The following is a 26,475-nucleotide window of genomic DNA, read 5'->3' as shown; positions in this document are numbered from 1 at the left end:
GAGCATCGAGAGTAGCATCCTTTTGTCACTAAAAACCTACTTTTAAATAAAAAAGAAGTTAAATTAATCTTTTCTTCCTTTGTAATCGAGAGTGAGTGATTGTAAGGGATTCGTACCAAGTGATCGAACCCATTTCTTAAAATAAGAAATCAATCAAACTTTAATTTTTCGACCCTATGATATGTAAAGTAGGTGTTGATGCAGCCACCAGTCCATACTTATTTGCCGCTATCCTATTCTTAGCTGAAGTGACCATTCTACCCTTTCAACACCACTATAAATAGAGGTATTATTCTCAACAAGAGAGAGGATTTTCTTCTAAGATTTTTCCAAGCTATATCTGATAATTATACTACACTACATTGAAGAACTCACATAGTTTTTTATTTTCCCACTCAAGTTTATCAACTGACTTGATCGTCCGAGGTACAACAGGGGAACTAGTCTCTGTCATCTCACGAGTTGCTACTAGTGCAGGCTGAAGCTACTCAACTCAAAAATAGATATTCGGAGAAGTGAACGGCCCCTAATCAACCTCACCCCCACTATATTGACTGTTTCATTATTTAACATCAACAGAATACCTATAGTTTAACATGTTTTCACACACGCTAGAGTTTAACGTGTGTTTTTTTTCACTATACATGCAACCAATCTAAGCCTCCTTCAATTGTCACCTAATTGGTATTGCCATGATGTAGTTTGCTGCTTTGACAGTGAGGATTCGTCATCACTCGACGAAGACGACGGGTCTAGATCCTTCTTCTACAATGACATAATGCATAAATGTGCAACCCTTATATGCATCCCAATACTTGTTGTGCATTCTCAAAGCAAGATTTTTCATTATAATAGAATTGAAACTTGCTATAGGCCTGATTTTACCTGGAGAACTTAATTTTTTCTATAAAAAGGTAAACAAACAAAGTCAAAAATAACAATTTAAGAATGTATAGAAACAATTGTCTAGTAGAATGAGACCTAACACTAAAACTTAACAATAACATGTTAACTGTAAACATATATTCTATAAAATTAACAGCTATACTTTACCCTTAACAACCAATGTATAAACTTAACAAGTAGTGTTCAAAATTAACATGTATTGTACAAAACTTAACATTTGTACTATAAATTTGACATACAACGAGTAAATTTAGCATCCAATTGTTAAGATTCACAACTAATACTTCATAATCCATAATGAACCTATACAATTACCAGATTTCTTTCAAAAAGAGTGAATCTATACAATTACTTCATTAACTTCACAAACAACAGAGATTGGTATCATACAACATTCTGCTAATGATTTCCATTATATTTATTCCTTTCAGCCATAGTATGAAAACTATCAACTCTATCATCTCCAACGCCAATTATTCTCTCCTTCTTCAACCCCAATCTAATAGAAATAGCTAATGAAAAATATGAAATATGAATCTCTCCTAAATAAGTTGTAATTTGCAAGGCAATACAAAAGGATAAACTTAACAATCTATAAAATTAGTAATTATACTCTAACATTAATAACCAATAGATAAACTTAATAATCAGTATTTAAATCAACATCAATTACACAAATCTAAAGCTTGTGTTTATACTTAACATACAATGAATAAAGTTAATCGACAAGAGAGTCAAACATAAGCAGAAACATTATTAATCAAAAAGACTCAAATAATAAAACTCAGATCGAAGTTTAATAACAGTAGAGCCTTTAACTAAGCAATAAATCAAGTTCATTCTCAAAAAAGGACATCAACTCGATAAAATACCTCCCGTTAGAGGAAGGCAATGACAAATGGCATAAAATATAAAGAGACAAATGACAGAGTGTCTTTCTTTATAAGGGAAAGCCTAGCTCCAACGAGCCCGTATAGCCTTTCTCAGAAAACCTCTAGATGACCAGGTCACTTAGGATCCAATTATGAGTGAGTCGAGCCCTTAAGAGATGAGCGATCAAAGAGCGTATTAATACCAAAAAAACTCGTTTGCCTCTTCCTGGCTTATATACCACAATCATCATATCCTACGAAACCAAAATTTTATGAGTCATTTCATCGAATAAGTAATAAGAAACCATCATGACCCATGAATTCATCGATGTCGGAGTCAGCCTCAGCCACCATGCGGGAGAATTCAGAGGAGGAGAGGGGATGGTCAACGGAGTAGTAGATATCAGTGAGCTTAGAATAGGAGATCTTGTCATTGCCGTTGGAATTGAACTTATTTAGGACACGAACAAGGTTGTTGATAGCAAAGGGAGAGGAGGGGATCGACGGAGGAGACGGTGACACAGTTTGAGGCAATTCAAGGTTCAGATTCGGATGAGGATCTGGATTGGGTACAACAGCAACAGTGAAAAGATGAGATCTTGCCCATTGAGAGAAAGAGAGAGAGAGAGAGAGAGAGAGAGAGAGAGAGAGAGAGAGAGAGAGGGGGATATATGTTACATTACAGGGGCAATCATGAGGGGTATAATGGAATTTTTTTTATTCTCTCATTGTTGTGCTGGCATAGTATGAGGGACTTAAACATAAAACGACATTGCATTTGGGCTTTTATACAGGAGAAATAATACCAAGGGCTGAGCCGCATTCATTTTTCAATTTTGGACATTGACACAAATTTTCCGTATATTTTGGGTTATTTCCGTGTTAGTTCCTCATATCTTCATTTATTCCCTATTGGTCCATCAAATCTCAATAATTTCCCATTAGCCCCTCAAATCCTAAGGGGTCTTGCAATTTGGTCCCTCAATGACCAAAATGACCATTAGTTATGATTTTCTCTTAAAACCCCTCTGGTTTAGAAAAGGTTATTTGCACTTTAATACTCTATCCTTACACCCTTTTTACTTAAGTACTACAAAAATTTTTAACTTTGATATCCTAAAGTTCTTTCTGACACTTTTGTTACGATAATACTTATTACATTTAAGCTTTGATGCGTCAAAGTTTTTTTGACACTTTGATACCCAAAAACTTTGGGGTATCAAAGTTAAAAAGTTTAAACTTTTTGATATCAAAGTTTAACAATGTGGATTCTTTGGGGTATGAAGTTAAAATTTGTGTGAACTTCGGAGTATAAAAGTGTCAAAAAAAAGGTTGGGCTATCAAAGCAAACAAATGTGTAAATATTGGAGGTAAATCAAGGTGTCAAAAAAAACCTTTGGATCAATGTTTAATTAGGTGCAGATTTTAGAGCACCAGATTGCAAATAACCCTCAATAAAAACATTAGTTGAGGATATTTTGGTCATTGATGGACCAAATTGCAATATCTCTAGGATTTGAGGGATCCAGTAGCAATTTCATAGATATGAGGGAACTAAGATGAAATTATTAAATTTTTGTGGGACTAACATCTATATAACCCAATTTTTTTTTCTAATTTCTAGCTAAATTAGAGGGTGAAAAATCTCACGTTACTTTCTTTGTTCAATTCACTTGATCGACTCAAGTTAAAGCAGCCGTCGTCGTCCTTCAACATGTCTAGTGTTTCTCAAGAACAAACTGAAACTTCTACTTGCAAGGAAAATAGAACTTGGAAACAAACGAAAGGGGCTATGGGATTTAAACTCTATGAAACTTCAAATCTAGTGTTATGTTATCTTTTTGAGATGTAAAGTTTTTTTTTTATTTCAATTTTAGTATGTGGATGGTGAGAAAAGTTGAATATATATTTGTTAATACAAGAAATGAAGGGTAATGGCATGAACCTATGTGTTCGTATGCCAAACTTCAAGCACATAATCTGAATAAGTAATTATGAATGTCTGTGTTGATACAGCTGTAAATAAGATGCTCTGTTGATAAATCAGTCTTTAGGGATGTAAAAAGAGCTTTGCTACAGGGACCCAAAATATGGGACCAATAAATGGGACAAGTGAGGTGTCCCCCTCTTATTAGATAATGAGTTGGCCATCATTAATGATGGCCAATTCATTATCCAATAGGAGGGGAACACCTCACTTGTCCCCTTTATTGGTCTCATATCTTGGGTCCTTAAAGAATTTTCATGTAAAAATTACTGCTCAAGGTTCGAGACCTAGTCCTGACCAATGAGAACATCTAACAGTGAACAATATCTAAGGGGCTATTTTGTACACTTCAATTATAGTTGCAAATGTTATATACAGAAAATATTGCATGTTGCATTTGTTGCAGGAAATAAATCGCAAACTCGTCGTTAATCGTTATATATCTATGTTAAGAAATGATAGATGCACACTCTAAGGCACACCATCAACCACACTCCCTCTCTCTCTACAGTGAAGGGGGCTCCACATGTGATTTTTTTAAAAAATCACATGTTGGGCCCCCTGCACTGTAGAGAGAGAGGGAGTGTGGTTGATGGTGTGCCTTAGAGTGTGCCTGTAGCGCCTCTCATCTATGTTTTATGGCAAATGTACTTCCAATTTTAAATTTTATATTGGTTTGTTATAAAAGTTATTAGATTTGCTTTTGTTGTTGTTGTTGTAGGAGGAAATGCTTATCCATTGCAATCAAACGTTTGTTTTTTTACAAATGTGAAAAGATCTATATTTTTGGGGTTAGAATTCACTAATTCAATGATGTGACATTAGTTGTTTAGTTTTTTTAGTTAGTGCGAACTTAGCAACATTTGTTGCGGCCAAATTAGCTCCGGCAAATGCTACAAGCTTTCTTTTACAAAATGTAATCCTAATCATCATAACTAACTACATTGTTGCAAACCAAGCACCGTAAATAAAAAAATCTGGTACTTAATTAGTTTAATTTGGCATTGATAATCTATTTCACGTGAACCAAACAACCCCTAATACTTTTGTTATGGTGTTTTTAGTCGTCAAAATACGGTATTTTGTCAACAACGGACATGTGTCCCCCTACAAGCACCGCTCAAATCAAATTGACGGTATTGACCACTAAGAATCCCGACTTAGCCGACTCGCTGAGTCGACATCCCCTTAGGTCGACTCGTAGGGCAATACTTGTCGGTACTCTTGTTGAATAAGACTCGCTATGAGCCCACTCAACCAATTACCTGTCACCTTGCGTGGTCGACTCGAAAGACGTTACTTCTCGACCAAGCCAAAGGACAACTTTAACCTCGAGCTTCCCCCGCTGACATCGCGTCGACGTCACATTTAATGCTCGGCAGGCGTCATCATGCCTCTAGCCCCGATAGTCTTTATGACTCATCGAACCACGTCGGCACCGTCATGCCCCCGATCACTTCACATAAAATGCTGAGGTAACCTCTCCCCCACTCGTCGACCGACACTTATAAAGTAGGTGCTGACACAACCACCATGCCATACTCGTTTGTCGACATGCCGAGATTACCATTCTATCCTTTTTCCACCAATTAATAGAGGTGTTTATTCTCAACATCGGGGGGGGGGGGGGGGGTTTCACAGTAATATCTGAGAATTATATTGTATTACACTTTAGAACTCACACAGTTCATCATTTTCACACTCAAGTCTACCAACTGACTTGATCGTTGAAGGAACCACATGGAAACTAATCCTCGTCCTCTCGCGAGTTGCTATTTGTGTAAGCTAAAGCTACTCAACTCAAAACTAAATATTCGGAAAAGTGAACTGCCCCCAAATCAACCTCATGTGGAGAAGAATTGGAAAAAGCAGATTTTTGGTCATAAGTCGACTCATGCACAGGCATAAGTCGACTTATGGTAAGTCGACTTATGTTGGTGCATGAGTCGACTTACGTTCTGCTCTGGATTGTTGGTTTTTTGCTCTGCCAAGTCGACTTATCAGGTCTGATAAGTCGACTTATGATCTCTTCTCCAGTTGCTGTTTTTCGCTCTGCCAAGTCGACTTATGCAGACTGATAAGTCGACTTATGACGGGTTTTTTGGAAAGTTCAGGTTCCTATTTGCAGTCTGTTTGGGTTTCTGTTTTGGTATAAATACCAATACGATTTGAGGGTTTTGTGTGGAGAGTTTTGGGGTTTTGGAGCACAGAAAAAGAGAGATCTTTCTGAGCTATTTGTTAGGGTTATTGGTTGAGAGATTGAGAGATTTGTTGGTGAGATTAGTTGGTTCGTTTGAGCGATTTGTAATCTCAATTTGTACTCTCCTTCTCTATTAGTGAAAACCCACCCCCTTCTTGCCCCGTGGACGTAGGCAATTTGCCGAACCACGTAAAACCTTGGTGTTTGTGTTTTGTTTGGTCTTTCTCTCGGCGTTCGTTGGTTTGGTTTCTCAAAGCATCAGTCACAACAAGTGGTATCAGAGCACGGGCAACGCTTGGGCTATTTGGAGGAGTAGATCGCTTTGGAAGTTCATCTAGGGCTTCGTTTGGTGATAAAGGTGGGATCTTTTTTTGTAAAAATCTCGTCTTTTTCAGTTTGGATCTATTTCTCGTTTGTTTCCGCATTGGTTTGGTGGTGCCTTGAGGATTATGGCCGAGAAAGAAGGAGTTGTGGGCAGTACTTCCGGCGTGAAGACCGTCCAAAGCTTGAATATCCACTCAATGAAGATTGATGTGGAAAAGTTCAATGGCACAAACAATTTTGGACTTTGGCGATGCGAAGTCATGGATGCGCTCAACGCGCAAAATTTGGAAGATACGTTGGAGTTGGACGGGAAACCGGACAACATTGATGAGAAGGTTTGGAAAAAGATGAATCGAACGGCGTGTGGTGTGATTAGGTCTTGTCTCACTCAAGATCTAAAGTATGATGTGATCAATGAGACTTCTGCAAAGAAGATTTGGGAGATCCTTGAGAGCAAGTATTTGACCAAGAGTGTGGAGAATCGCTTGCATTTGAAGAGGAGGCTTTACCGCTTCCAGTTGAAGAAAGGAACCTCCATTGGTGATCACATGAACCACTACACGAAGCTTCTTGCGGATTTGGCGAATGTGGATGTTAAGATTGAAGATGAGGACAAGGCGTTGTTGCTATTGAGTTCCTTGCCTGACGAGGAATATGAGACCTTCGTTCTTACTCTTATTAATGGGAAGGCATCTCTTTCGTATAGTGAGGTCACCGCTGCACTTGTGAATTATCAGCTTCGAAAGAAGGATAAGGAGACTTCGTTTGAGCCGGTAGCGGGGGCGTTGGTCGCAAGAGCAAAGGGTCCAAACCGTAGTGGGAGGTCGCAGTCTAGAGGGGCACATCTTGGAGTTCGTAAGAATCAATGTGCCTTTTGCAAAGAAGATGGACATTGGAAAGCCGATTGCCCAAAGTTAGTTGATCGAGCCGGGAAGAATAAGGGAAAAGCTATTCAAGCTTCAGAGGCGAATGTTGTCAAGGCTAGTGGCAACGATTCAGATTCGGATTCTTCGGGCTACTCGTTATCTGCACTGCCGTCAGTTTGTGTTGCCTACTCTACAGAGTGGATATTGGATTCGGGTGCTACATACCACATTTGCCCTAGGAGGGATTGGTTCTCCAGCTTTCAGGAGTTGGAAAGAGGGGATTTCGTGCTCATGGGGAATGATCACAAATGCTCTATTGGTGGTATTGGTACTGTTCGGATCAGGATGAGTGACGGGGTGATTCGGGAGTTGGTTGGAGTGAGGTTCGTTCCTCAGTTGAAGAAGAACATCATTTCACTTGGAGCTTTGGAGGCAGCTGGCTATAGGGTGACCTTGGCGGATGCACGCTTGAAGGTTACATTTGGGTCCATGATTGTGATGAAGGGCGTCAGAAGAAGAAATTTGTATTATTTGCACGGAAGCACGGTGATTGATAGGGAAATGACGACTTCATCAGATTCGGCTAGACTGTGGCATTGTTTGGTGCTGGGGTATATGATTGGTAATACCGTGCATTGGTTGTTGAGGAGTGCTATGACCTGCAGATTGAAGTCCTGTGAGCACATTAGGATGAGCGAGACCGTGGTGGAGTTTGGCACTTCTATCCATCGAGCGAGGGGTCTTTTTGGAGGTGTTCAGTCAGGCATTTGGGGGCCTTCCAAGGAGGCATCATTGGGAGGTAATCGTATCTTGGTTTCCACAGTTGGTGATTGTTCTAGGCATTATTGGGTCGCGACCAGTTCCCGTTGGTGTAAAGTCCTAGAAGTCAACAACAATTGGAAGAAGTGTATTGGCAGAAAGGTAACTCATTGTTTCAGCTTTGGTAGGGGTCCTTTCTTGCGTTGGTGCCGAGCTCACGGCAATAGGAGACACTTCATTGGTGTGGAGACTTTGGGGCGACGAGATGAGATGACAGTTTCGATGGGTCGTTCCTTTCTGGAGGAGGATCGGCGTTTGATGTCGAGCATTGGCATTGGTGTGCGGGCTTCGACATATTTGGGTCATCTTATGCATAGGTCGCCGACTGCTGCTTTAGGAGTTATTAGATCTGGTGGAGCTGCTTCAGATTTTGGGTCGCGTCGGATATTTGGATACCCAGCATTTGGTCACATCGTGGATGTGAGATTGGATCCGATTGCGCGTTTGGGGTTCGGAGGCTCAGTTGATTATCGTTTGGGAGCTTCTGATTTTGTTCTGAGCAGGTATGTCACTTTTGACTCTCGGCAGGTGGAGAGTGTTGATCAGGTCATTTGGATATCGCAGCAGGTGGAGAGTGATGCTACTCCACGTTGGGTGGAGATTACTCCACATACTCCAGATCATACTGCGTCATTTGGGATTCCAGCTAAGGTGACACAGGTTGGAGATCATTTGGTTTTGGATGCAGATGATGGATTGGTTTTGGATTCAGTTGCAGCTGGTAGATATAGTTTGGATATGGCCATTGGTTTACCTCAGGTGGAGGTGTTTGATTTGTCTCAATTTGGGGTCATTGGGAATACTATCAGTTGCAGATCGTTTGGTGATATTGGAGAAGAGTTGCAGACTTTTCTATTTGATTGAGGGCCTTTGGAGGCCGTTTGGGTGAACTACGTGAAGGCTTGATTCCTTGGGCAAAGGATACGTAGGCAGTCATTTTGATGCAGCCGATTTGGTGAGCGACATCGACATTTGGGGTGAGTGTTCACACTCTCATTTGGGTCTCAGCATGTGAGGCATTTGTTTGGTTGGTGTCGGCTCAGTTTTGGGAAAACTTCGCCGAGGTGGAGAATTGTGGAGAAGAATTGGAAAAAGCAGATTTTTGGTCATAAGTCGACTCATGCACAGGCATAAGTCGACTTATGGTAAGTCGACTTATGTTGGTGCATGAGTCGACTTACGTTCTGCTCTGGATTGTTGGTTTTTTGCTCTGCCAAGTCGACTTATCAGGTCTGATAAGTCGACTTATGATCTCTTCTCCAGTTGCTGTTTTTCGCTCTGCCAAGTCGACTTATGCAGACTGATAAGTCGACTTATGACGGGTTTTTTGGAAAGTTCAGGTTCCTATTTGCAGTCTGTTTGGGTTTCTGTTTTGGTATAAATACCAATACGATTTGAGGGTTTTGTGTGGAGAGTTTTGGGGTTTTGGAGCACAGAAAAAGAGAGATCTTTCTGAGCTATTTGTTAGGGTTATTGGTTGAGAGATTGAGAGATTTGTTGGTGAGATTAGTTGGTTCGTTTGAGCGATTTGTAATCTCAATTTGTACTCTCCTTCTCTATTAGTGAAAACCCACCCCCTTCTTGCCCCGTGGACGTAGGCAATTTGCCGAACCACGTAAAACCTTGGTGTTTGTGTTTTGTTTGGTCTTTCTCTCGGCGTTCGTTGGTTTGGTTTCTCAAAGCATCAGTCACAACACCTCATCCCCCATATATTACCATTTTGATTATTAACGTCAACAACTTCCAAATATAATCAACATAAAACCCATAAACTTGCCGTATACTAGCGTGTACACCGAACCCAACTTGCGCGTTCAATGACGGACATCACACGACTTGACTCCCCTATCCCTCCTAACATTTTGCACATTCATGACGTAACGTAACTTTTTAAAAAGGCCGCTCCAGCACCCAGATCTAAAGCAAACTGTCCTCACCAATAAATAAATAAACAAATAAATCCTATTGGTCCCTTAACATTTAATATTTTTAATTAATCCCTTAAATTATTAAAATTGCTATCGCCTCCCGTAAATTTTATAATTTATCTCAAATTAGTACTTCCGCTTTCTTAGTATTTAATATGGGAGAATTTATTTATTTTTGATGCTGAATGCCAATGGTAACCTTATGTTCAATATACATCTATACCTATTCATTTTAGTGGAACGTGTTTACATCCCGAACCCGAGGTAAAATTATAAATAACTATCACTAACCAATTGGGATTAGCAAGTTGGACGGGTATTAGGGGTGCCAAACCGTATCCGTATCCGAGGAAATATCCGTAACCGTATCCGTTAGGATACGAATATGGTTACTCAAATCTATAACCGATAGGATATGGTAACGGATATGGTTTTGTAGTGAAATATCCGTATCCGTATCCGAAAATATTCGAATACATATTGGTCATACTCTTACTATACTTTCGATTCTTAGATTATGAATTTGTGGTTAATTTTGATGATCAATATGTCTAATCTTAGCTTTTCAATCATAATGAACATATTAACGAACTCTTTTTGTATCATATGACTATATTTTTCTGAATACTATCTAGTTTTCTCATATCTTTTTTGTATCCGCATGTATATCCGTTTATATATCCGCATCTATATCCGTAACCGTATCCGATTTTGGCGGATATGGATATGTATTTTTCTTACCGACGTATATCCGTATCTGTATCCGTATCCGAGATGGGTAAACAGATATGGATATGGTAAGTGTCATATCCGAGCCGTATCCGCTCCGTTAACACCCCTAACGGGTATTCTAATATATGGCCCAATGTGTAACAATTTATAGAGTTTGAGGGACCCCATATCAATTTCAATAATTAGAGGGACGAATGTTTGAATAATAAAATTAGCATCAGAAAACCCATTCGCCATTGGGACCCACACGCATATATAGACCTGAAAAAAAACCCAAACGAAGAAGAAAAAGTAAAATAAATACACACTCAGAACCTCTCTACCAACAGTTACCTCGTCGTCTAAAGGCTCCAACAGATCTCGGATCCGTACCGGGTTCGGATCCTCCTCCTTCTAAACTGGATCCCGTTCAAGAAACCGTCAAACCCTCCAACGGCCAGATCCGCTACCGCTCCCCCTCCGCCGCCGAGCTCACCCACTCTCACGCGGATCTCGACGCCAAGATGAAGCGCGCCCGACAAGAATCCATACCCGATAAGATCCAGCGCTACAAAGGTGTGATCCTCGTAGTTTCGATCCCTTTGCTCCTGATCTCGTTCGTGCTCTTCTTGATGCCGCGATCACCGGCGGCGCCGAAGCTGATGACGACGGAGGACATGTCGACGGTGGCGGTTGGTCGGAAGACGGTGCCTGGGGGCTTGGGTCCGAGGAGCTACGCGGTTATTTTTGATGCAGGGAGTTCAGGGAGTAGAGTTCATGTGTATTGTTTTGATAAGAATTTGGATCTGGTTCATATTGGGAAGGAGCTCGAGTTGTTTGTCCAGGTAAAGTTTTGAACTTTTTGGAAAATTTGAAGTCTTTTGATTAATTTTGGTCAGTGAATTGGGTAGATTTCGTACTGAATTTTTGAACTGAGAATGCAGGCTTAGGTAGATTCTAGATTGTTAAGTCTATATAACTTAGATCTATTTGAGGCTGCTTTGTTAATATAAATGAGTGTAATTAAGTAAATGAAAAATTTTAAACTTTTTGTTTTGCAATTTGGAAGAATGGGGAGTTGTTTGATCGATGTCAGCTGCATGAAAATTTTGAATTCCAAATGTGTAGTTGTTTAGTTTGATCATCCTTTGCCAGGGATATGAAATGCATAGAAACTGAATCCTCTTTAGTTATATTTTAGCCATTATTGCAGAATTTAGTGTCTTTTTGAGCCACTTACTCCTCTGAAAATGGTTAGAATTCACCTCCTGACCTTAGCTTCCCTAGGTCTCCTTCTAACACATTTATATCAGCCTTGGAGCCCCTTCATGTATATGACTTTATCTGAGTAGGTCTACTGCTAATTATAAGCTAGAACATTAAAGAAGAGAAGAGGAAGAGGAATTGTGAAAATGAGTATGTTCTCAGATCGTAACCCTTGCATTTAAGCATAGATGTCTCATCCTGTCATGCTGCATGCATAATGGAGATGAAATCTACTTAAAGTTCTCTCTCAAATTACTCATACATACTCTACAAAGTTCTGAAGTCTTCCACCCCCAACCTTGGACGTGTATACTTTAGTACATGGTATGGTATGCCACATGCGAACACAAGAAGTTCAATTCATGTAATAATTTCTTGATCATATGACCTATTTCATCATCGCCATATGAATTTTTCCGTGCAACCAGGTTGTGCACATGGACATATATGGACATATGTAAATATTAGCCAAATTCCACAGCCACCTGCCAATATGATATCAACTTTAGAAGAAATAATTAGTTTCTAGATATAGGAGGTTTAGTCAAGGACTCTAGGACCATTCCAAAATACATGGTTGATTTCAGAGCTGATGTAATTTCTAGCAGAGTTGTCCTCTACTTTAGAGTGATATGTAACTTGGATAGTAGCTCATCTTTGTATCTAACATGCCTGACAGCAAAAACAGATGTATAACTCCCTACAGTTTTTAACACAATTAAAATTTGACAGCCTCCTCTTCCTATCTGTTTTTATAATAGTAGCTCATGATGTGAATTGTGAGATGTCAATTTCACAAATCCATGGCCGTGCTTTGGTCAAGGGAACTTTGATATAATATTTATTCCCTTCACTGTCTAACCTACATTATCTAAGCTACCCCAGGAAAAGCACTCAGATCTTTCCCATACACCATCTTACTTCTTTTCACCTATTGCATCCAGAAAAAACCAGGCTTAAGCTCCTATGCTGAAGATCCCAAGGAGGCTGCAAATTCACTAGTTTCTCTTCTGGAGCAAGCAGAAAGTGCAGTTCCTGTAGAATTGCGGCAGTCAACACCAGTTCGAGTTGGGGTAATAACTCTGATTGTTTGCTTTCTAGTTCATAATTATGTACATAATTTGAAGCTTTTGACTTGGACCATGTTCATTCACTGGTTGAATTTTCTTTCTATGCAGGCGACTGCAGGTTTGAGAACATTGGGAGATGAGACTGCTGAGGAAATTCTTCAAGCGGTAATGACCTTTAGCTTTTCTTTACCGAACTTGTCTATTGATTCAAAGCAAATGATAGTGCCTTCTAGTGCATTTTTCTTTTAAATATCATCTACTAAGGGTTTATCCACCCTAACACATATCTGTGATCCAATTATATTGTATTGCTCTTACTCAAGAAGTAACTAGCCCCCAAAGCCATTTATTCACTTTCTTTCCATCCTGTGACTATTACAGGTTAGGGATCTCCTAAGGGACAAGAGTTCACTAAAATCTCAACCGGATTGGGTCACTGTCCTTGATGGAACGCAGGAAGGAGCTTATCAGTGGGTATATCATTTAACTTTTTTTTTATACTAGCAAGGTGTATCTGCATTGCACGTGGACAGAATTATCTCGTATTTCTAAATCAATTTTCTGGGTAAACAAATAAAGTTCAGAGTATAGAACTTCAGAATTGTCGGAGTATGAATCATTGATTTCGATTTTAGACATGCTTTTAACTTTAGCTATCAAGTATGATTTAATTTTAATTTAATCATTTGATAATGGTCATATTTCTAAATCAAATTTATGTGTAAGATAATAAAGTTTAGAATCAAATGGAGTATATTTTTTTAACATGATTTTAACTATATCAAGTTTTAACTTTCAATTAATCCTTTGATGATAATGAGGTTTTTCTTTAACATGGATTGACATTTAATTATTTGATAATTGATAATTAATAATGATAATAGGCATTTGATTGGAAATTACCAAAATTGAAAGTTAAAAGTCATTGAACATGAGTTAGTATTTAATCATTTGATAATGGACATAGTTATGAATTATCAAATTTGGAAGAGTAAATAAGGCAATAATTTTTTTTCAACATAGCAATCCTTTTTTATAAGTAGTATTGAATTTTAAAGTTTATCTTCAGACTGGCAGTATGTTATGAGATTTTTTTTTCTCTAGAGTTCTATTAAAGGTGCATAGTATTTTGGGGCAAAGGTCAATTCCTGCAAGACTTACAGTTTTTTCATGGTAATTATGTGATAATATTACTTTTCGAGTCTTAGTATTTTCAAATTTAAGAAGAAAGCCTTCATTCATCTTATGTAACAGTATTTTGATCTGACATTGAAGATAATATGCAATTGAACATTTGGTTTGGGAATAGTGAAGCGGTCTTGCGTAAAACTTTTAACTCAAGATGGATGAATAATCAACTCAACCTCGTTAGAAGAAGCTCAATACTTTTCAAGTTTACTGTTTGAAATAAACAGAGCTTTTGTGATGATGACTGCAACTGGCAACACAAAGTTAATGCAGTTTTTTCATGTCCTGTTCCCGACTTATTGGAAAACTTTCTGCTAGGACACAGTAGCTGAATCATGAATGCTTTACTGCAATTGTATTTACTTCTCCTTGGGGAAATGATTAAGTTTATTAGTTTTCTTTAATATTGTGAGCAATCAATTTCAATGTTGTGAGCAATCAATAGAACCTCTTATCAAGAGCTGCATAATTTTTATGTGAATTGTCCATTTCAGCTGATGGTATTGAAGCTGTGGTTCATGTATACTGCTTACAGCCCTGAATTGATTTCCTTTACCTGATCGTTTATAGCCATGACATGTCTTCCAAAATGTTGTTCCAGTCGAGAATTTATTGTCTTCGATACACTTACTTGATGTTGTCTTCTTTACATGTGAAATATCTGCTAACCTATGGAGTTGTGCTTTTAGGTTACCATAAATTATTTGCTAGGGAGGTTGGGGAAGAAATACTCGAAGACAGTAGGAGTAGTTGATCTGGGGGGTGGTTCTGTCCAAATGGCATATGCTATCTCAGAAAGTGATGCTGCTAAGTCCCCACGAACCTCAGATGGAGAAGAAAAGTATGTGAAGGAGCTTCTACTTAAGGGAACAAAATACTACCTCTATGTTCACAGGTTAGAAATCTTCCAATATTGAGGGAAAAAAATTGCAATTAAAGTTGCTGAACTCCTGACTAAAATATTCAGTTTCCATACTTGTTAAAGGTCCATTTATTCAGAAAATATTATCTTCACTAAGATGTTTGATGTCATAAAAATTTGATAATTTTCGTCATTTTTCTGTAGTTACTTGCATTATGGTTTACTGGCTGCTCGAGCAGAGATTTTGAAGGTTGCAGAGGGCTCTTCCAGTTGTGTTTTGAATGGTTATCATGGTAAGGATCATAAATGTGCCTTTTCTATTCTCTTTAATTCCAAGTTATATTGATCTACCTTAATTTATTGTTGGGCACAAATTGGGAAAAAGAAATTCTCCATATTGTCAAGGAAAACCTTGCATGCATTTTAAACAGTATCTACTAGGTGCAGCTTACGATTTTATAAAGAGCTCATCTTACAATTTTATACAGAGCACATTTTACAATTATCAAAAGTATATGAATGGTGAAATATCAAGAAAGATAAGCTAGGAAAGAGGGAATTGGCGCAAATAATGATAAAGATATTGATGTCCAAATGACTCTTAGGGGGTGTTAGTCAATTGAGACATTTTCATGCAAAATGGGATAATTATTAAAGTGGAATAATTTTTCGCTAGTGGGATATTTTAGTCGGATAAATAGGAACAATTTTGTGAAGTGGGATATTTTGATAAAATAACGTGGGATAAATTTTTATAATCATGAAATATATATTTATGCATTTTAAAGATATAAATACTATTTATGCATTTTAAACTTACTATTATTGATTGATAATTGCTTACAAGAATGTTCTTTACTATTAAATAACTTTTGGTTAGACTATAAGATATTGACAATTATTATTATAATGATGGTCTAATGATGGTGATAACCATAATAGGAAAGAAGTAAAGAAAGAAAAAGAAATATAAAAAATAAAAAATAACAAAATAAATATGAGTTCTAGTTTTTTACCACCTAGTTCCAAACTAAAACTTAGAATAATTTTAGAGACTAGAATTCTCATTTTTTGTATAGAAAAATGAAAAATATGGAATAATTTTGTACCATTATCCCAATTCTAGTTTTGTTAGAGTTCTACTTGACTAACACTGTAAAATTTTGTTCTAGTTTTAGTTCTATGTGACTAACACCTTAAAAATTTACCCCACAGATCTTCTCAGTTGGCTATTCATTTATTGCTGTCTAGGATCAAAAATGACTCTCCACTAATACAGAGACTACTTTTGTTTTTCTTACATTCTGCATGCTCTATCTCTTACTGTTTATTGCATCAGAATGAGATTATGGGATCTCCTTTACGATTTCTTATATCACATTTGCTTATCTACTTTTAAAGGTACATATAAATATGGTGGTGGAGAATTCCCAGCAAATGGTTTGCCTTCTGGGGCTAGCTTTGCTGAGTGCAGGAGCGATGTAGTTAAAGCTCTCAGAGTTGATGAACCAGCATGCACACATATGAAGTGTACGTTTGCTGGTGTATGGAATGGTGGAGGTGGAGATGGGCAAAAGAATCTTTTTGTTGCGTCCTTTTTCTTTGATAGGGCCGCAGAGGTAACACCTTTAACTGCTATTTTAATTCCATGACCCATTTATGGAAGAAAAAAGAAATCCTCTAGGGAGGTCTCTGTTGAAAATCATATAGGTTCATAGCGGATGAAGAAATCTGGCCTAACATGAACTTTTGATGCTTACATCACTATCATTTGTTGACTGCAATCTGATTGTGCTAATAGATGCAGACTATACCGACAGACAAGCCTATTGAACTGCTTATTGATGGTGAAGTGTGCATCAAAATTCTTGTTAGATCAAGTGTCTTCATCACCCATATGCCTATATGATTTTCTGTGCATAGGGCCTCTATGATTTTTTCCACTTTGGCAACGACATATGTGATTACCTTCTCATACTCCTGGTCAACTTCAATGTACTAATTTTACATATACATATTGTTCCAAATCAGGCTGGCTTCGTGGATGCCAATTTACCAGTGGCTAAGGTTAAGCCTTCAGATTTTGAGGAAGCAGCGAAGCGTGCTTGCAAATTGAACGCAGATGAGGCCAAGGCTACCTATCCTCATGTCTCAGAAGGAAATCTCCCATACCTGTGCATGGATCTCACTTATCAGTACACATTACTTGTTGATGGATTTGGTTCGTCCCCTTAAATTCATTTACACCCGTTTAATTATGTATTTTTTCCAATATAATTCTAAATCTTCCATATTTGTATTATGATGCCAGGATTGGGGCCTTGGCAAGAAATCACACTAGTGAAGAAGGTACAATATGGGGATGCTTTAGTAGAAGCAGCTTGGCCATTGGGTAGTGCCATTGAAGTTGCATCATTGACATAAAAACAACGCTTTTGGCATTGGAGGATTTTGTGGGGTGTATATTCTGGCCTTTTGACATTGGAAGGTTCTATTGAGCCAATAAAGCAGAGGACATCTCGGTCAATTTTGCACTGATTGCTGCTCAATGGGATTCAAGGTTTCTTTCCCTGGCATGGATAGATTGTCCATCTGTTTACGGAGAGGAGTTATTTATTACGGCTTACAGATGATTGGTATGTGCTTATGAGCTCAACTTTGAATTGGTGAAGAGAGTAGATTTGATAAGTTCTTTGCATTTCACATTTTTTTTTAATGTTGTAATAGAGTACTGAACTATATTTAAATTAGTATTGATTCCACCTGTTCTTTCATTCAGTCATTTGTTACCTTACCAATCAGATTCTTTTCTCCCCCTCCTTTTTATTATGTGGCCTTTTTTGTCCCGTTTGTGCGAGTCTTTTTAATATACATTTTTTGAATCAGGAATCGGACTCAAGCCGAGGGACTGCTCTTTCTTTCTTTTGTAATAATATTGTGAATTTCTTTGAATGGTTTTGATACTTAAATTTGAGCTTCTTTCGAGAGGGAAAAAGAGAGGCTCGTTTTTGTTTCCAGTAAGGTAGGTAAACGGGTAAGTTTAAATCTGTTTACAACGTTTGTCTCTCGAAAAGGCGGAAAAGAAAAGGATGTAAAATATTTTACGTAGAGAACTTTTTCTGATTGTTCTTCTCCCTTCTTCTTGGATCGGATTAAGTTCTCGGCTGCAGAGTAAATTAGAAGTCAGCAGACTTTTGTCTTCTGATAAAAGGTGAAGCTTTATATTCAGAGAAGAGTTCCATGCTCATTATATCAGATTAACATACCATGCCACACATGAAGTACCTTCTAATTTTTAACAAAATTACTGTTGAAAAAATTTCCCTTCAATATTTCAATACAGTTTCTATTATCACCTATACATATGAAAATCATGACATAGATTTTTGAGGGAGACAAAAATAAAAAAGAAGAGAGAAGAAAGAAGAAGATATCTCAAGATTACTCCTGAGTAGTGTCAAGTCATAGAATTTTCTCCCTTGTGAAAAAAGTCTTTAGGTGCCACATTTGCAAACCGGCAACTCCTAAGCAGATTATAAGTGATAGTAGACTCAGCATACCCATTCTTGAATTTGTGTCTACATTTATTTTCCAAGATTCCTCCTCCCTTCAACAAAATAAAGAGATAAAAAGGCAATACAGTGGTAAATTTACTGTGAAGTAGACCAAAAAATATATATTTCAGCAACTGTACCTTTCCCGCAAACTTCTCATCTCCATATATATCAAGTTAACTGAATTCTCTAACTTCTTCAAGTCTGTCTCCACTGCCTGCATGTAAGTAAAATGAATTACGCTCGAGTGCAAAAAGGTATAAATGTTAGGCTTAATTGTTATATATATAGGCTTAATTGTTATATTTATAACATGAAATATACAAAACACCTACAGAACAATAAGGGCTAAAACACGAATACTAGCATCCTCTCACTGTTAATGCAGTCCCTGGCTTCTAGCCTTCTACCTTGTATTCATCTTCAACTTCACTCTTTATAGCAAAAATACTTTTGCTGCCATTAGTAAATGCATTTAGCATTCATGGGTAATATTAGTATAAAATATGTGTTAATTTCACCATCATCAGCATTGTCTAAGCCAAAGCTAAATGAGTCTCCAAATTTAAGGTGCGCAAATTTGAATTGTGATGGCTACGTAAAAGATTTAATGAATTTTCATAGCTGGCTATCAATCCAATGTTAATCTTTTGATTTGGTGGAAAAATATCTAGCTCACCAAACTATAGACAAGAGAGATGCTTTTCATTACCTCGTATTTTTTTTGCTATTGGTTTTATAGTTATCAATTTAAGGAACCGAAGAGTGATCCTCAAAAGTTCCCCAAGGCTCACAATGAGATGAAGAGGTGAAGATGATAAACTTGCTACATTGATATAACGCCTTGTTTGGTACGCAAGAATAGAGTCAAGTGAGAATAAAATGAAGGTAGGATGGAATGGAATTAATGTGGAAATGGAATGTTCATTCTCATTCTCATGTTTGAGTGCAATTAGATAATTAAGTAAGAATATCTTTAAGAATGATATATCTAGAATTTATTTTATTATTTTCATTCTCACTTAAGTGAGAATATCAATTCCTTGATAATTCATTAGGAATAGCAATTCTCACTTAAATTGATGAGAAGTGAGAATGACATTTCTAGCATTTAAACACATCACGTTTGGTAAGCATGAATGCGAAGTTGGAATTACATTCCATTCTCACTCATTCCCCCGCGTACCAAACAAGTCATAAGAATATTAAATGGTAGAGTAGGAATGTGTTTGCTTACGTACTTCAGGTTAATGCATCCCAACAGAAAATCAAAAATCCTTACTCCCATTGCTTTACTCCTACTATTCTTCTAAACTTCAAGTGTTGAAAATAAAAGGTGAAGATGTAAACACTCTAGATGGCAAGTAAGTACAGCGGGAAAGCGTAGAAAATAAAGAACATCCTTAAACTACAATAAAGAGGAAATTTTATCAGTGTTCTAAGTTCAACACAAGGTATATGTGACACTTGCAGTTCTCACCATATACATACTGGTCCTTTTGAGATCCTGCAGTATACATCTGGTCATTTCGAGATGGGTTAATTGCGGATAGACCCTGTAGTGTTGCCCGATAGACGCCCTATAGTTCTAATTGTGTAGATAGGTCCCCGAAGGTTCTTTTACGGGGGTTCCATTTGATGATACTAAGGGGGGTCTATCTGCAATTAACCCTTCTGAGATCCAGTAAAAGTAAACAATTCTACAAAGGAAGGGTTACAATTCCCTCATATTAAGCTTTTCATTTGTGATTGTATCTCACTCATCCCTGGAAAACCATAACTCTGCAATCCACAACCAGAACTTTGACATGCACCACAATCATGAAGTGCATCAAATCTGCCTAATGGCCTGTTTGGATGGAGGGTAGAGAGGGGGAAGGGAAGAGAAATCTCATTTTAACCTTGTTTGGGAGTTTCATTTGGGACGGTAGAGGCGGGGAATGGAGGGAAATTTGGGCCAAAATCTTATACCCCAAATTGGTGTGTAATGGCTCGTTCCTTAATAAGTGAACTCCCAAACATATCATAACATCTTGAATTCACTGCGAAAACGGATGAAATAGAAGCTATGGAAGAGGCAATGCGATCGAAATACATACATCGATCTTCCTCCTTTTGGCGACTCGGTTGAACTCATCGGCAGCAATCCCAGTCTTCCACTCGAAATCAACCTCAATCTCTCCCCCTTCAAGCTTGAACACCGGCGACCAGAAGCAAACGCTATAGCTCCCAGCCCTCTCAGCAGTGAACCCAAACCGGCCCGATTCCACGTCATTCGACAGATGTATGGTATCCCCATTTGGATCCGTCACCTAACAAACAAAGATCCAATCTTTTCAACCGAACCATCAGAAGAAAAAAAAAGAAAAAAAAATCAAAACTTCACGTGGAGGGAGAAATTACTCGAGCGGACATGTTGAGGCGGTGAGGGGAGTCGCCGGCGAGGGAGTAGACGGCGACGGAGACGGCGGCGGCGTCGAGATCCTCGGCGATGCATTTGACTTTACCGGGGGGTACTCGGATCACGAGGGAATCGAGTGGGCAGAGAGAGGAGAGCGTGGAGAGGAGCAAGAGGAGAGCTCGGAGAGACGAAGGGTTCATCTTTTTGGTTTTGCGATTTTGATTCGTTGAGCTGAGCGGAGACGCTTGGAGATCCGAGGTCTTTTTGGTTTTGTGGTTGTTTGCAAGTTGGGGCGGTTTATTAATGGAGGGAAAGTTGAACTAATTGCATTTTTTTTTTACATTAGTTAGAGAGATGGCTTATAACGAGTTTGAATCCTCTCTACTGTAAAAAAAAAAAAAAAAAGAGAAACAGTTACTTTTTACTGTTGCTGATTATTTAGCGAGTGATTTAGGTTCATTATAAATTTAGCATTTATCATACCCACATGTGTTGCTCTGATGCCTAATTTGTACTCAAAAACACATCACGTCCGTTAGTTATGCGGTGCATATCCAATAAAGTAGTGATTTATCAACTATTATTTTTTTAGCAGAGAGGACTCGAATCCGCGTGATCCCTCCATGAGCATGGGATTAATAGTGCATTAAAATATTTTTGGTGTACGAATCATTAAATTCAATGGTGTATAAATGATGGCGTTTCTTTCTTGTTGCCAAATTCAAAATTTATTCCTTTTGAAAAACTCACCCCTCTATTATTTAACCATTGCCCTTAGGACAATATTTAGCAAAATGAAAAGTTTTATGAAATAAAATATCATCGGTCTAACATATGAATTTTGCATTTCATTTCATAAGATTCTATCGTAATTAATAATTATGAAACGGGACATCATCAGGCAGCATCACGGTAAGTCCAATTAACTCGACTCCGAAACTAATTTTCCTTGTTTTCTTGTCGGTTTATTTGTCCTTCCTCGATTTTACCAACCCAAAATTACGTAAAGAGGGGGGGGTTACTTGTAAATGATCAGTTAGTGGTTAGTCTCCATCATAACGCCAACTAATTGGGGAGGTTCCTTGCTTAGTTCTCCACCAATCTTCTTGTTTTCTTGGCTTGATTTTATTTTCCCCTTTAAGCCTTTTTTCCTATTTTAGACCTTACTAGAATTTAATGAATGAACTCTATGTTACTATCGGCTAAGGAGTACTTAAAAAAAAAAAACTTAGGACGATATATGAAATCTATGGCCAATGTTGGACCGTTCAATACGATAATCTCAACTCAAGACCATGGATAGTTGTGAATCTTGTGAATCAATTTGAATGTGAAAAACACTGTATCTAATTTCAGATCATTAACAATAGTACACAACATGTTAGAAGCTGAAATGTCTTTTAATAATATTTGTTTGATGTAACACGTATTCAACTAGTTCATCATAATATCTTATACCATCAATATGGCTGGATCCAGCAAGCCGCGTGGATGTGGCACATCAGCAAGCATATCTTATACCATCAATATGGCTGAAATCCATAGGTGTTTTGTTATGAGTTAAAATTTCTAAAATGTTATTTGTTTCATTAATATTTTAGGATTTGTGATACTATAATTTGTAATATTTTATTTATTTCAAATTCAAATTATAGCGTTACCAAATGCCAAAATTTTATAATATGATGAATATATTATCTTGGTGAGGTTAACACCCACAAAAAGATAAAATTTGGGATTTGTCAAATCCTCTCCAATTGAGAGGTAAACACGCCTATTTATGAGATTTGTTAAAATCCTCTCCAATTGAAAGGATTTGACAAATTCTAAAAATTGAACATTTTTTGCATTTTTGGGATTCAATATTCTAAAATAATTCTTAAATCAAACAACATATATAGAATCCCAAAATACAAAAAAAAAAAACTCACTTTTTGATCCCAAAACTTGTAATCCATACCAAATGCCAAAATTTTTGGTGAAACAAACCCCCCCTTAGCAAACTAGCCTAACAACTCTGTTGATCAATTTGTTTTACCAAATTGCAGTTAAAAAAAAGAAACCACGGATTTATATAATTATTTCCTTGTAAATTAACCACCTAACTAATGCCGATCAGCTACTTTGCAGATCCCAGTCATGCAACACGAACGGGGGGAAATCAATGCAAATTAGAAAGTTCATTATTTTCCAATCTCATCAGTATACACATACTATTACTATACATCATAAAATTAATTCATGATACAACACCGCTAGAAAATCCATCTGCAGCATCAAAGCTTCCACAGGCTAATTTCCTTGAACCACAGAATGCTCTGTCAGCCCTCCATAACCTGAGATCGAAAAAATAATCTAACAAACAATGACAAAACTAATAATAAAACAGATCTCACGGCTTCCAAGGTGCTGGAGGTGGTGGAGGAGTCGGGAACATCGGAGGAACCGCAGAGAATATCGTGTTCTTATCAACACCAGTGACACCATCATTCTCGCCAGAGAGAGAGACGAGGGCAGCAACAAGACCAGCATTGCCTGCAAGAGTTGCTTCGGTGTAATTGTAATTTGTGCGGACGTCGTGGAACCCATCGTGTCGATCTGGGCCAGCAACCATCGCTCCAACTATCGTGTTAGGGTTTGGCTTCTTGCTATCTCTCCATTTCCACCCACCTTTGCAGCTGTATTTGACCCTGTTCTTGGGGATTGATGCACCTCGGTGGTGGACGTGTTTTGGGTAGTGCTTGCCAAACCCCACAACATAGCTCATCTTTCGAGGATTTTTACCAAGAATGTAATCGATCTGCAATGATCAGAAGAGAAGATGTCTTAGAATGAGAGTGACCTACTGAATTGAACCATTTATGCATTTATACCCAAAGGTGGATAACAAATGGGACTGTGTCAAGCAATTTTACGTGACAATTTAAAGCTGATATTGCGTATCAATGAGAATGTTAACTGCTATAGTTTTGTAAAGGTAGTTCAAATTGTCAATACTGCTGAATTTTGATTACTTCGAACAGAAAGCAACACAACACTATCGGATTACTCAAGCAACGTTCACTAGAAAATGACATTTCAGCTGAAATTCAGATAATTTTGTCAACGTTCCCACTCTAATGACAAGAACATAGAGCTATAGCTATAACCACATAAATAGAGTAGAACGTTTGTCCAAAGTAGACATGCTCCTTTGGTTTAGTATGGTGCTAATTGCTCATTGATGTAATGTATACGTGTGCCAAAATGCATGCACATACATGGACACAAGTATAATTAAACTATTAAATCTAAAAAAGTTTTCCGGTGTTTAAATATTTCAGCCAGTACCTCAAAGCCACGACTATCACTGTAGTAGGGATATTGATTTCAGTCACTAGAACTAGAACAATTAACATTCAGTTGATGCAGAAAACTGGACTACCATTTTACAAAAAGCATACCTGGTCTTTGGCAAAATTGCGCAGAACCTTGGTGGAGAAAAAGTTTGGACCACAATACCATCCCGGGGTATCAGCAGCTTCAAGATAATCGCTAAAGACTGATGCAAGGAAGGCTGCATTTACTACATACTGAAGAGGCTGCGGTCTTCCATGATTTAATTGAATCAGGCCACCTGAAAAAGAATTGGAAAATTGTCAGGCTTTCCGTTCAATCGAGAGGCAAGAGTGCCAAGAGATTGACAGTGACCAACTAAAGAGGATCGTGAACCTTTGGTTCGGTTAAAGGAGGTGAAAACTGGCAAGTAGGAGCACATAATAATGCCGGTTTGGTTGTGGAAAGTCCTCAACATTTCTTCATAAGGATAGCCCGGACTCAGAAATAACCTCAATCTGCTAAGAAGAATCTGGACAAAAATAATAAAGGAAATGTAAGGGTGAAATAAGTAAAACAGGTAAAATGCTACTAAAACATAACAGGTGTGCAAAATCTATGACCGAATTAGAAGGCTTTACGAACTTTGTTAGTTATGTGCCTTCACTTTGACCATGTAAAGACTCAGTAAAGTTTGCTATGCTTCTAATGAAGCTTAACCTGTAGAGTCAACACTTAAAAAGAGTGCATTTTCTTCTAGAAAAACATGCAATCCCACTCACACAAGTGCTCATTCCATCAAACAAGCAAGCAATCTTCTGATGATTCTCATATAGCCAAAATAATAAAACCTCACAAACCAAATAAACAAAAATGAATGGCAATCCATTTGCAAACTTACTTGAGCACCGGCAAGCTTGTTGTCCCAGCTAAGCACTCCGTAATCAGGCCCGCCCCAAAAAGCCCCAGCATGCTTAGCCATTGTAGGATGAGTAGCCAACCTAAGATAAGACGTATTCCCCGTAGCAAGATACATCCATGTCCCTCCCCAAACAAACTCGTCCCAATACATGGTCGAATTATAGAATTTGGCTGGATCATTGCCTTCGCTATATCTCCCTCTCTGATCCCTCGAAAATTTGAACAATGTCGTCGCCCCATGAACCAATTTCTGAGAGTATTTCTTGTTGTCTTTAAACACAATAGAAGCTGAAGCCAAAGCTGCTGCCATCTCAGCAGCAAGATCAGAGCATGCGTGGCACTCGAGAACTGGACGTGGGTAATCAATGTCTTCAGGTCTCATCCAACAATAGTGATCATTTGGTGTTGCACCTCCTGATGTATCCCCTTGACCAACCTACAGTTCAAGATATAAACAATTGATACCTTCCACTACTCAAAAAAAAACTCAAATCTTTTTAATAATAACGATCATAACGAAGACCAATTTTATCAAAAACGACATGACTGCTGTAGAGTTGAAAACTAATTTTAACAGCTCTACACAAATTGCTGTAAGTTTTTAGCCAATTTCACCATGATACGGGCCCAACCAACTTGAAGTACTCCAAATAACCCCCTCAAATTGACTCATTCAACAAGAAGATAGTCACAACACAGATCCTAAACGCTACACAACATTATCATATCTATAATTCACTGCAAGATTCAAACTTTATCGCCAAAACACCAAAAAAAAAGAACCGATCTTCATTACCTGCGCAGCGATCCGATCAATCGAATCCGCAGTGTGATTAAAAGTCTTCAACAAATAATCAGCTCCCCACTTAATGGTCTCCCTAACGTGCCCCAATTCCCCAACAGCCTCATACTTCTTGCTGTACTCAATCACACTCCAACTCAGCATCGTCATCGCGAAACTCTGCGGGAAATTGAACTTAATCGCATCCCCAGCATCGTAAAACCCGCCAACCAAACTCCGCCTCACCGCCGGGTCCGAGATCCCGTCCTTCAACCCCGAGTTCCCCCTCCAGGACACGTTGTTGTGCTTCGGGAGAACCCCGGATCTCTGCGCGTTGAAGAACATGAGGGCCTTGTGAAGGGCGAGGGTGTAGTTGTCCGGGGGCGGAGGGGGGCGGTGGTGACGTGGCACGGTCTTGACGATTAGGGTTATGAAACCGGCGAGGACGGCGGAGGCGAGGAGGAGGGAGAGGGACCAGATGAAGAGCTTGCGGCTGACGAGGAG

The 26,475-nt window shown here is 38.3% G+C and overlaps 3 protein-coding genes across 3 annotated transcripts; 1 reads left to right on the top strand and 2 right to left on the bottom strand.

Moving 5' to 3' along the window:
- Positions 10,932–17,823, top strand: LOC109848171 (probable apyrase 1). Its single transcript, XM_020417545.1, has 9 exons — positions 10,932–11,458; positions 12,824–12,952; positions 13,058–13,114; positions 13,331–13,423; positions 14,827–15,032; positions 15,204–15,292; positions 16,401–16,618; positions 17,031–17,220; positions 17,311–17,823. Exons 1-9 carry the CDS (start codon positions 11,138–11,140, stop codon positions 17,421–17,423), a joined length of 1,416 nt encoding a protein of 471 aa, XP_020273134.1. The 5' UTR covers positions 10,932–11,137; the 3' UTR covers positions 17,424–17,823.
- Positions 18,292–21,244, bottom strand: LOC109848172 (transmembrane emp24 domain-containing protein p24delta9-like). Its single transcript, XM_020417547.1, has 4 exons — positions 20,957–21,244; positions 20,653–20,865; positions 18,694–18,770; positions 18,292–18,606 (listed from the first exon to the last, which is right to left on the bottom strand). The coding sequence occupies exons 1-4, from the start codon at positions 21,152–21,154 to the stop codon at positions 18,462–18,464; spliced, it is 633 nt and encodes a 210-aa protein (XP_020273136.1). The 5' UTR covers positions 21,155–21,244; the 3' UTR covers positions 18,292–18,461.
- On the bottom strand, positions 23,112–26,475 carry LOC109846799 (endoglucanase 9-like; the record flags this gene model as incomplete). The annotated part of the gene is made up of 5 exons (XM_020416046.1): positions 23,112–23,754; positions 24,398–24,570; positions 24,666–24,801; positions 25,171–25,626; positions 25,987–26,475. Coding segments are annotated over 5 exons (1,662 nt in total), but the record flags the coding sequence as incomplete, so codon positions are not given.

This window comes from Asparagus officinalis, chromosome 7, assembly GCF_001876935.1.
Source record: "Asparagus officinalis chromosome 7, Aspof.V1, whole genome shotgun sequence".
Lineage (NCBI taxonomy): Eukaryota > Viridiplantae > Streptophyta > Magnoliopsida > Asparagales > Asparagaceae > Asparagus > Asparagus officinalis.
The sequence above is the reverse complement of the archived record's forward strand: the minus strand, read 5'-3'. Positions and strand labels throughout refer to the sequence as shown.